The sequence below is a fragment of the Nomascus leucogenys genome, chromosome 12 (genome assembly GCF_006542625.1).
Source record: "Nomascus leucogenys isolate Asia chromosome 12, Asia_NLE_v1, whole genome shotgun sequence".
NCBI classification, from domain to species: domain Eukaryota; kingdom Metazoa; phylum Chordata; class Mammalia; order Primates; family Hylobatidae; genus Nomascus; species Nomascus leucogenys.
Window position 1 is genome coordinate 62,309,086 of NC_044392.1, and position 12,606 is coordinate 62,321,691.

General features: G+C 37.7%; 1 protein-coding gene across 5 annotated transcripts in view; it reads right to left on the reverse strand.

The window, feature by feature from the left end:
- Nucleotides 1–225: 225 nt before the first annotated feature.
- The window catches only part of MAGI3 (membrane associated guanylate kinase, WW and PDZ domain containing 3), a 286,956-nt gene continuing 274,575 nt past the window's right edge, over nt 226–12,606 (reverse strand). The window contains exons 20-22 of one of the 5 annotated variants that reach the window (XM_030824809.1): nt 4,800–4,938; nt 3,835–3,925; nt 226–3,239 (exon numbers count right to left, since the gene is read on the reverse strand). In XM_030824809.1, coding sequence (XP_030680669.1) covers nt 3,876–3,925; nt 4,800–4,938 — 189 coding nt within the window. In that variant the 3' untranslated portion in view covers nt 226–3,239; nt 3,835–3,875. Of the gene's footprint in view, nt 3,954–4,799; nt 4,939–12,606 lie in introns of all 5 variants that reach the window. The other 4 variants (XM_030824808.1, XM_003267996.4, XM_003267997.4 and 1 more) reach the window with 4 other exon arrangements.

A 12,606-nucleotide genomic window follows, 5' to 3' on the forward strand; every position in this document is an offset into this window, starting at 1 on the left:
TATAATGATATTCAACTCTAAACAGTTTCAAACTCTATGTATAAAGTATAGCTATAGAGGTAAAATCATTATTATAAGAATCTTCCTGATTTTAGGACTTTGAAAGTTTGTTACTTGGAGGGACAAAATCTATTTGAGGACTCAGACTATGATGGGACCTAGCTCCACCATTAGAAGGCAACATTAAACCAATGTGACAGTAAAAGAAATGCAGGCCGTAAACTTTTTTTTTTAATATCTATATAAAAAATAACGAGCAATTTACAGATCTTTCTCTAATCAGAACCTCAATTGTATATATAAAGGTACTGTACAATATATAAACATTTACAACCAGTACATCCACATTTTGCTCAGCATTCCAAGGCCACATTGCTAAGTCAATATATAATCAGTACAGAGGTTACTTAGAAAGGAAGAACCACATAGGACAACATATGACATCAAAGTTATGTCACAGTTAACAAAAATAGGATTTGTTATCACTAATTGTGGACTACAGGGAAAATAAATAATTTCTGTGGTACTAAATTCTTAGTATTTATCAAGCCTCCTAATTTTGCTCTATTTGAATAGTTACAATAGGTGGTGGATAAATATAGTTCTGGATGAAAAGCGGATTTCAAAAATCTCACTCTGGGAAGCCTATCTTATCTACAGGGGCTAATACAGTTGTTGGGTTAAAGAGTTTCACAGTCAGACTCCCAGAGGGAAGGACCTGGACATAATGTGCTTCACAACAAGATGAACCCAGGTGACAGAACAAGTGTGTTCACACACTCCATAAAATAGTTTTATTCTCAGAAGGTGCCTTTATTTATATAGATGCTACTGAATGCTGCTTCAGGGAACTGAAAAACCTGGATCTATTTTATGGAAGTTAACAGTCTCCAACTTCTAAGAAACATCTTTAACTAGACTTTTAAAAAGAATTCTGAAAATGTGTACAAGCTAAGCAGATGTTTAGTCTCCCTTTCTTGTTTTTAAATAAGAAAGTTAATGTAGCTAAAAGTTAATTAAGATCCAGTAAGTGCTGTCTACACATTTGTCCTCACTTGCTGGGTCTACCCTACACAGGTTGTTTCTAAACACCCAAGCTTGTGCACCTGCCACCAGAAGAGTTGGTACTTGGACTGTGAAACTGGTTTCATGATTAAGTCCCTCATATAATCTATATAATACTTTTACTTTTCAAATATGTATTATGTATTAAAAGACTAATGACTTTAGTAGTAGGTACAGCCAAAATATCCAGAAATGGTGGTTTTTCTTCAAAGAGCAATAAACACTGTTTCCACATGCTTCTTTATGGTTTCATAATTAAATAACTGAAATAAAAAGGGTGACCTGAGATGCTGTAAGTATACATCGAGGTTGGATAACACAGCAGGAGATGAACTCTATTGCTTAAAGTACTTGCTCATTTCGAACATTCAATTGTAAGTAATATCTTTAACAGTTATTTGAAACAACTTATCCAGCCAAATTAAAATAAAAAGCTGTAAGAAAGCATCAATATTGGACTACATTTTTTTTTTCCTTAAAGTAGTGATGTTTGGGGTTTTATTTTTAAAGTGGGACATCATCAGTAGCTGTTAGAAGAGACAATGGCCATCTTTAACGATGAGTTAACAGTCTCTTCTTCTGCAAGGACTCACATATTTCTCTCTGTAAACATGCAACATGCTATTGAGAACATCAACTTCCAAGCCAAACCTAACTTTTTCATTACTGTGGAAACAGCTGAACGAGAAGGATACAAACAGACATGATACAGTAGATAACTTGGCACAAATACAAAGTGAGTTGTGACCACATTGTTAATATCAACATATGTCATTTGTTCAGACACTCATGAAGACGAGCTGGGCAGCCTGAGCAGGGCGGGTCAGATGAGCGTGTGGATGCAGCTCCTTCCTGAGTGTGAGGGAGGGCAGCTGGCCAGGGGGACAGTTGGTTCTTAGCAATCCTAAAGGCCCTTCATGCAGCCTAGGTAACTTGATGCTCACATTAACATGTACTTATCTGTTTCAGAATATCTGAAAAAAAAAAGGCTTTTTCTGGAAAAATGCTGCTGTAAGAAAAGATTACAACTTGTTTTTCTTTGTTTTATACTAAAGGTTACTGCCGTTTCTCAGCCATACCAATAGTGCCTGTGACTTTATTTCCACTTGGCACCTTCCAGGGCCCTGGAGTTATCGGTGTTTTCTTAACTGGAGAACTACTTTCAGGTTTGAACCTTCCAGTCTCTTTGTTTTTGTCAGCTGCCTCTTGTTCTTTCCCTTTGTGATCTTCTGTTTTGTTTGAAACTACCTTTTCTTCAGGTTCTTGCTTCAGCCTCTTTTCTGATAGCTGGACATGTTCTCCTATTTTATCGTTACTAGAACTTGTTTCTCCTGTGGTTACTTTCTTTCCTTTTTCATTTTCAGATACTCCTTTACTTGTAGTCTTATTAGTCATTTTGGATGGAAGAGATTTATCAACCATTCTTTTGCTTTTTTTCTCTGGAGACCTTGTTCTGCTTTTTTCCAACTGATTCTGCTTTGCATCTTTCCTGATGACGTCTGATTTTTCCTGCCCATCTGGGATCTGCTCAGCATTACTGCCCGTATAGCCTGCTATTCTTCGACTCTTACCCTCTAATAATTTGGCTTCAGCATTTGATGGAGCTTTGCTTCCTTCAATTTTTTGCTGCTTTTTTGGGCTGGCCGACCGACCTCTGCTTTTTCTGCACTGATCTTGTCCAGAACCCCTCCTGGTGCTGACCTGACAACTTTTATTTTCCCCTTTGCTGGGGCTGAGGGATCGATCTCTGGGTCTTCTTTTGGGGTTATTTTTTAGAGGACTAGGAATCTTATCCAAATGTTCCTCTGAATGTTGACTGGCTGGCTTTTTGGGACTAACCGATCTACCTCTTCGTGTAACACCATTTTCTACTTTTAATAGATTTTTCTTGTTACCGTGCCCATGACTGCTGGGTGGATCCCTCTTACTCACATTTTTCTGGAGAAGAGACTGATGCTTTATCTCAGGCTGATTTTCATTTAAAGTGCTTTTCTTTTCAGGCACAATGTCCTTTAATTCTTCTCCCTTTTCACATATCTGAACTCTCAAAGATTCTTCAATTACTGGTATGTGAGACTCTTCAAATATGGAAGCAGAATGTGAAGATGGGAGTAATGGTGACTGTTCATCATAAATCACATTTGAAGACGAAGAATTATTAATATCCCAATCACCTAAAAAAGTGATTTGAATGGAACATTATTAAATTTTAGAATTACAAATAGGAACAATACGTTTTGAACTTTGACAGCCATTTAAATTGTACTAACTGCTTAAAAAGCCTATGAGTATTTTATACAGTTTGTATATGTTTACAACATATCTCTACAAAGGCAGATGTGTACAGACATCTGTTCATACATGAAGAATGGGTTGTTTATATACATAAAATAATATTCATTTTTTCCAATTACATATAATTAGTGAGATAATATATGATCTGTAAATTCTCTTTTAGTAAAGCCCAATTAGAACTTACAAGTTATAAAGCTGAACCAAATTACGTGGCCCAAGAAGCTCACTAATTATTATAAATTGATATAGTTTAGGATATGGCAAAATCACTAATTAATAAAGGAAACCAAACTGTGGTAACCAGAATGAGGCTCATGGGCATTTGTAAATAATTCTCTTGCATTAAGCTGTCAAATTTAATGTCAAAAGAAGACTGAAAAGTGCAGAAGATAGAAATAGATGTATTTAATAGCATCCTTTTTAATTTAAAAGAAAACAAAAGAAGAAAGTGATTTACAAGACATGCAAATTTACCAAGTCTTTTTAAGGAAAGACCAAGAAAAGCCCTGAAAGCCTTAATGTTGCTCGGGTTTCACGTAGGAGCACAGACCGGAAGGAGCCAAACCTGAAGAGGGAAGAGAAAAAGCCTAGGACTATGTGAAAAAAAAAAAAAAAAAAATCAGTGCAGTTAGCAAAGATGTCTCTGGGAACGTATGATTTACAAGCAGATGGTGGAAGATAATACAGTCAGAGAATCATAAGCTGGAAGGGTACTGTAGGAGGTTATGTCTACACTTATCCTTCAAAAGCGGTGGGGTGGGGTGGGGTGGGGTGGGGTGGGGAGCTAGATGAGGCAAGTACTGCGTGGGTGTGGTACTGCCTTTATTTCTAGAATAGTGCACTCAAAAAACAGTGACTTTCAAATACCATGATATTTCAAAACATGGAATGGAAACCCAGGAAGTTTAACATTAATACAGGACAGACATGGTCTCAGGTCCAACTCTCTGTCTCCAGGTAGGGTGATAGCAACTTGTTTTTGCCGAGTCACCAGAAAAGCCTAAGTTTTCATGCTACGCATTCATTATAATATAAACTTATCTTGCTTTACAGAAATAAAAATATTGGTTGGTAATGTGTAATTAGCTAAGTAAGAGAAAAAGCTAGGATATTTTGAAGAGATTTAAAATGTTTTTCATGATATTTAAATTGTTTGCCTCTAATACACTTTTTTTATAGGCACATTTCTCTACAAAAACAACTATGTTTTTTCTGATTAAATTTAAAATACATTCCATTCCAACGAAAGTCTTGCCTAAGTCACTTGTTTTCTAATACTATTTATGATAACTCTGCTATGTAACTGGCTTTTCATGGTTCTAGCATTCACCTCTGAATTAACTAGTAAAATATCTATCCTCTCCAAATATATATTCCTTTTTCTTCTGCCCCCTCCCTAATATACAACTATTCAGCTACTACTGGGCTACTTTACTTACCATGGTCAGGTATCAAGCCAGTTCCTGGCCTCAAAAGAAGAAGAACTTTATTTCCACCAGCCTGAATGAGCTCAATTGCTCGAGTATGTGTGATTCCTTGTGTAGGTTCCCCATTGATTTCAACAATCTGGTCACCAACCTAGACAGAGAACATTCACAGGAACAACATGAAACTATGCATCCTTTGTAAAATTCTGCTTTTGTCAGCTCTTGCGCCATTCAACCTTGCTAAGTGATTCTTTGTAAAATACCTAATGTGTACCCAGTACTGCCATGTGAGAGTTGATGAGAGGACAGATGACAACAAACAACAGGAAGCGGCAATGTCCAGGTTTACTCACAAAAATCCTACACAAGAAAGTTTTATATGGCTAGTAACTAAGATCTGGACATCTTGAAATCAAGAATCAAATTCTAGAATCAGATTTGGAATTTTCTAAATTTATAGAAATCAAATTTAGAATGTTAATCAAATTCTAGAATTTGGTTCTTGATTTGAAGATGCCCAGATCTTTAATAGCCATATAAAACTTTTCCTGTGTAGGATTTTTTGTTTGTTTTGTTTTGCTTTTTGAGACAGAGTCTTGCTCTGTCACCCAGGCTGGAGTGCAGTGGCTCGATTGCGGCTCACTGCAAGCTCCGCCTCCTGAGTAGCTGGGACTACAGGCGCCCGCCACCACGCCTGGCTAATTTTTTGTGTTTTTAGTAGAGACGGGGTTTCATCGTGTTAGCCAGGATGGTCTCGATTTCCTGACCTCGTGATCCACCCGCCTCGGCCTCCTAAAGTGCTGGGATTACAGGCGTGAGCCACTGCGCCTGGCCCTGTGTAGGATTTTCATAAGTGAACCTGGGCACTTCCTGTGTAGGGTTTTTATGCGTAAGTAAACCTGGACATTGTCTCTTCCTGTTTCTGCCATCTGTCCTCTTATCAACTCTCGCACGAGAGCACTGGGTACACGTTAGACATTTTACAAACAACAATCCAAATGATACTACAGAGCTATGTCTGAATGTGAAGAAGGGTACTTTCAAACTTGAGGTGAATTTTAAATGTATCTCCTAAAACCTGGGCAAAGGGCTCCTTATCTTTGAAGTCTTTCCTGGCCCCCAGGAAGAACTGCTCATTCCTTTGAGCTGCTGCTATGTCCTGTACATACATGAGGTATTTGAATAAATGACATCTTTATAGATTAAAATTCTTAAAAACTTAAGCTTGGAGAATAGATTAATATGAACACTTATTTAAAACCAGTAACTGGCATAAACTTAGTCATGTTAATGTAAAATCATTTCTCAGGGCCGGGGCGGTGGCTCACACCTGTAATCCCAGCACTCTGGGAGGCTGAGGCTGGTGGATCACCTGAGGTCAGGAGTTCGAGACCAGTCTGACCAACATGGAGAAACCCCATCTCTACTAAAAATACAAAATTAGCCAGGTGTGGTGGTGCATGCCTGTAATCCCAGCTACTCGGGAGGCTGAGGCAAGAGAATCACTTGAACCTGGGAGGCAGAGGTTGCAGTGAGCCGAGATTGCGCCACTGCACTCCAGTCTGGGCAACGAGCGAAACTCCGTCTCAAAAAAAAAAAAAAAAAAAAAAAAAATCATTTCTCAGGAAAATAAACATAAAACTAGGGATCAGAAAAAGATATACCTTAGTATCATTGTGATTTACTAGAAATGTCTGTGTTATTTTAAAAGAAAAGGGGAAAATATGTAAAAGTCAAGTATAACTTTGGAACAGACCTAATTAAACATAATGATGGTACTGATTTTAAATCTATTTCAAGCAAACACATGTTGATGAATGCTGCATTGGATAAAGAAAATGTGGTGCATACACACCATAGAATACTATGCAGCCATGAAAAGAGCGAAATCGTGTCCCCTTACAGCAACATGGATGGAGCTGGAGGCCATTATCCTAAGCAAACTAACGCAGAAACAGAAAACCAAATACCTCAGGTTCTCGAGTGTAATTAGGAGCTAAACACTGAGTACACATGGACACAAAGATGAGAACAACAGACATGGGAATCCAAGATGGGGGAGGGAAGGAGAGGGTCAAGGGCTAAACAACTGCCTATTGGGTACTATGCCCACTACCTGGGAGATGGAAACTCATTCATATTCTAAGCCTCAGAATCATGCAATATACCTGTGTAACAAACCTGTACATGTGCCCCACTGAACTTATAAAAAAAAAAAGTTGAAAAAAATCTATTTCAAGGTGACATGTAAAATGAAGGATACTGGCTTCAAAACAGAAAAATTAAACAATGGCATATTACTGAAATTCCAAAATGCAAATACTCAAATGTTTGTAAGCGCTTACTAAAACAATCCAGAAGTTCCTTTGAGTTGAAGCTAGCTGCAAGGTGACTAAAGAATAGAAATAATAATAAGCCAATCCAGAAGTAACAAAACAGAAGGACTCAATATTTAACAAAGGTCAGTGGGCCAACTCTTTCTACAGATCCAGCACGGCACAGGCGGTCAGGAGGCTGTGGTTCACATCTTGTGCTCCACCTTTCTAGTGTTGTGGTCTCATTTTTTTCATCTGTTAAATGAGGATAATATTAGTACCTACTTCGTGGGATTCTGGGAGGACTTAAGATAAAACATGATTATATACCAAGTGCAAATATTAGTTTTCAAGCTATTTTAAAGTGTATCATGAAGATTTAACTGTAGACTGCACTCCATTCTATACAATGCAAAAAAATTCAACTATGAAATAGACTAAAGGTCTTATTGCATACTTATTTTAAACAAGGGAGGCTTACTCTTGAACAAATGGAGGATACCAGAAACAAGACTGATGGATTTCATATGTAAGATGAAAACACCTTAATAAAACCAAAGTAAGACAACAGGATGGAGAACAATTTAGAAGCCCCTTACTATCCAGAATCTATAAGTGAAACAAAAGCCAATACTTAGATTTCCCTTGATAAATGATGGAAGAAGAATCATTTTCATGAGGCAACGTAGGTAATAAATTAGCACTAGATATATAATCTTGCTGATAAAGAAAATTAAGTAAATAGTATTTGGGCACTGCTTTGGGCATATCTTGTAAAACATGTCTGAGATTATAATTTATTTCAATCAGTCACATTCTTTAGCTTAAGCTCTCCAACCCAGAACACTTTTTATTCTTCTACTGCAATAAACTGCAAAAAAAAAAAAAAAAAAAAAAAAAATTGTAATTGAACAGACTTGCCACCAGGTGTCATTTCTGTTTAACTTTAAAACTGAATGGGGGGAAGGAGGGGGAGCCATTGCTTTAAGATTTATGGTAGACAGGCCCTCAGAGCAGGAGAAATTCTGCAAAGACCTACATACACAAAACTACAGATGAAAAAGACTCTTCTGAGAGGGAAATTCAGAGGAGTAAATTCACCCAGTAAACATCCTTTTAACATTTTAAGTCACTTTAAAAATGTGATAAAAAATAATTTGGAGAAAACGTCTTTTGATAAATAGAACAAAGATTCAAGTTCAGTTTTGTATTATTGAAAAATAATTATGGGGACAGAGAAGAGAGAGGAAAGAAAAGAGAAAAGAAAAAGGAGAACCAAAAGAAAAGAAGTAGGAAGAATAGAGAAAAAGAATGTTCCCTTTTTTAAACAACTCACCATTTTTTTAGGCAGTCTTGTCGTTTTAAAAACAACATCCACTACAAATGTATTAAAATGACAAAATATTTCTACCACATGGCTTATATTATCTCACAACCTGTTAAGAAACTGTCTGCCTATCAATGAAATCCAATCCAAACTGGACTCAAGCCAAGACCCGACAGAGCAGAAAGCACATGGACCAGGCTTCGAGGACGACGGACTACGGTCACACCTGGGTCACACTGTGGCCTGCACAGGCTGAGTGATCTCTGCAAGTGACTAAGTCTCCTTGAGCCTCAGTTTTAAATCTGTAAGTGGGGAAAATGTCACCTATCTCAAGAGTTTCTGAGAGACTAAAACTAATATAAGTAAAAACACATGTTGTGTAGGAAAATACATGTTGCCTCAAAGACAGCAAACACTTAATATTTTCTAAATCTGATTCTGTTCTACATTAAATATTTAAGTTTGACACTATTCCCTAATATGAACCTTTTCCATTCAGCTATTTCTAAGTTCCTTATCCCAGAACACTTTTTTCTCCCTTCTCTCTAAATCTTAACCAGACTAAAAGGAAGAACCTCTCAATGATTCTCAATACCCTTCCATCTATGTTACAAATTAACATTTCTTGTTTTCTTAATGACACTAAGATTGTTGCTAATTACTTCATATATCCCCAGTCATGTTCACCCAGTAATAAGTGCTGGGAACTGATCTTAAAAATAAAAAAAAAAAACACACACAATTCTCTCAGTATCTAGAATTATTATCCATACATTTTACTCTTTCAACAAATATCTATGGAGCACCTGATATGAATATTCAAGGCACTGTATCAGGTGCTGGAGATATGGAATAATAGGTATAGGACACAAAGTACAGCTGTCAACCTAATAAAGGGAGAAGAGGAGAGGCAAGCAGGGGAGGCAGAGGGGGCACTCAGGTGGCTCCGTGGTGCGAATGTCAGCTGGAGATAAACTCTTATCATTTGGACAGTGGCCACCAGAGAAAGTTGTCATCAATAACATTTTATTGAGCACTAGTTATATGCAAAGCCCTCATGAGCTTTATCAAGTCAAGATTTTGATAATTTAATAGCCCAAAAAGTGACTTCTCTGAAAAGCTGACATTTTCTTACAGGTTAGAGCACACTGGGGTCTAACAGTTAATTGCTCATTTGCTTTTGTTTTCAGAGTTTATTCTTGAAATAAAAGCTGATTTCATCATTAGATTCTAAAGTTTCTGCTCATTCATAAAGCATGTCATGTCGTTTTTTAACTGAGGATGTTTGCTGTATTGCCCAGATTGGTCTTGAACTCCTGGGCTCAAGTGACCCTCCTACCTCAGCCTCCCAAGTAGCTGGGATTACAAGCATGTGCCACCACTCCTGGCTAAGAATGACATGTTTAGAACTAGACTTTGTCTGCTTTAGGGCCTGTTTGCCTTTTGTTTACTGAGATTAGTGGATCTGAGGGTTATATTTGGAACCAACATTTAAAACAATTATATCCTAATTTATCATTTAATTGGATTTTTGTGACACTATATACAATAGAAAAGTTGAAACAGATGTAAAGTAACTGAATAGGTTGTGTGTGTGTGTGAGAGAGAGAGACAGAGAGAGAGAGAGAGAAACGAGAGAGAGAGAAGAGAAGATAGGAGGGGAGGGGAGGGGAGGGGAAAGGACCAAGAAAACCAGGAATAAATATGCCATCCTCCGTAAACAGTGTCTCAAGATGCCCTTATTAGGACTTTAAGAAGTTTACTTGGACCATGTATTTTACATATGGTTCTGCATTTTGCAGATGAGGAAACTCAGGAGAATGTCCTGTCTGATTTCCAAACCCATGTTCTTGTCACCGTATGAAATTGTCTCTATGAGAAAGTATATTCAGCAGTTCTTGACGAGCTGTACTAAGCATTTGGCCATCGGTCCCTCTTTGTCATAAACACTCTGCAGCTTTGGCTCTGTGGCTCTGCATGCTGCACCTTCCCATTTTCTTTATTTTATCTAGTCCACTAATTACATGCCTTGCTCAGAGCTCTGCCCTTGGCTGAGTACTCTCTAAATACTCTTCCTTAGTGATCTTATCTACCACAAAGGTTTCAATCATCACTTCTCAGTAATGTCGCAATCTGGGCTTCTACCACTAGTAGTAATTGCCTGCTAAATACTTACACCTGCTCTACTAGCTGTTCCCTTCACCTCAACATGACTCCAACTTACTATACCATCAGTCTTTGCCATATCCTTCCTCCCCTTGGCCTCCCTGATGGTTTTCATAGTACAGATGGGGCAAGGCTTCTGAGTCATCCTTTACTCTTCCTTTTCCTTCATCCCTCATTTAAAGGATACTTGTTGGTCATCTAGTCTGGTCCTTTCTTCACTGACAGTTGAACTTATATGCATCTCTTATCTTCCATCCAAAGCGTTACCATTCAAGTTATATTCCCACCACTACCACTGTATGCATAAATTACAGCTACCTAGATTCCCTTCATCCAGCCTGCACACCACTAACAGATTTTTATCAGCAGATTGCTCTGAGGGGAAATTCCTGGCTAAAAAGCCTCCCATGGCTTCCCACTGTCTAGGACCTTTATGCTTGTGACCCATCTGCTTTTATATTCTCATTTCCTCTATTCGTCTACGTATTTTCTAAATAAAATCTAAGTAAACTCAACCATTTGAAGTTCCCTGTACATGATTTATACTTCGTTAGTTTTACCCCATTGCTCATTTATTCAGCCTGGAATGTTTTCTCTCCTTAATTTCTCCCTATTGAAATCCCATGCACTTGTCAATGCCACCTATTCTGTGAAATCTTCTCTATTCACCCCTTTGAACTTGTGCATGTGGTCTGGTCATTTTGAGGCAGGATAATATCTTATTTGTTTTGAGTCACTCTCCCAAATCATTCAGTAGCATGCATAAAGCTTTGGGTAATGCAAACACTCAGTATGTGTTTATGAAATGACTAATGGGAGTGAAATGAAAAATTCAAAACTGCAATCACCCAGAAGTACCTTTTCTAATAATTACTAGAATACATGATCTAATAATTACCAGGATCATTTGCCTTTCTAATTGAATTACTTAGTTTAAAATTTAGAAAAAAAAAAAAGTTCCTTTTCCCTGATGCCTACTGGTGGCAGGGAAAGGAAATCCAAAATTCTTTTGAGTAGTAGGGGGAAGGGTGTCTAGAAATTAAAATTTTTTAATGTATCACCTAACTGAATACCAGTGAGTTAAGTATTTTTTTTTAAATTGAAGACAGAAAATGTCTTTTTTTTTTTTTTTTTTTTAGATGGAGTTTCGCTCTTGTTGCCTGGACTAGAGTACAATGGTGTGATCTCGGCTCACTGCAACCTCTGCCTCCTGGGTACAAGCGATTCTCCTGCCTCAGCCTCCCAAGTAGCTGGGATTACAGGCATGCACCACCATGCCCGGCTAATTTTTATATTTTTAGTAGAGACAGGGTTTCTCCATGTTGGTCAGGCTGGTCTCGAACTCCCAACCTCAGGCGATCCGCCTGCCTTGGCCTCCCAAAGTGCTGGGATTACAGGTGTGAGCCACTGCGCCCAGCAGCAAATGTCTTCTATATATGATTCCTCTTTAACATCCAGAGAAGAAGGAAAAACTATCTTATGCAGATCTATAAACAATTTGGTCTGCAGTGCCCTATACGAAGTCACAGTGTTTCAGAGTTGAGAACATCTATGATGGAATACTACTGATAGGAATTCTAGTCCTTCAAACAATAAGAAATGTTGAGAGCCACGCTTTCCAGCCTCTAGTTACCTCTCCAAGTAGCTAAGAGTGGGGAAAAAAAATCCTGGGCCTATTGCCTCCTGGAAAAAGTTAAAGATTCTATTTGATCCTCACTTTCTCAAGACTCTTATTAAGATGAAAAGTGTATTTATTAATTCGTTTACCCTCAGATGTTGACTATGTGAATAAGAAATGAATTTTCTCATTGACCAAGGTCAAGAAGGCAAAAGTAGCATAACTGCAATATGGTTTAGCACACTGAAGAGAAGAAATGAAATCATCAGGGTGTTAGAAAAGCAAAATGACAAGCATTTGCCTTTTTTAGCTACCAGTGATGACAAATCCTGTTTTTAGATTTAGGAGGTTCCTGCATTCCCTTTAAATCAATTATTAATATCTTTTGAAGTT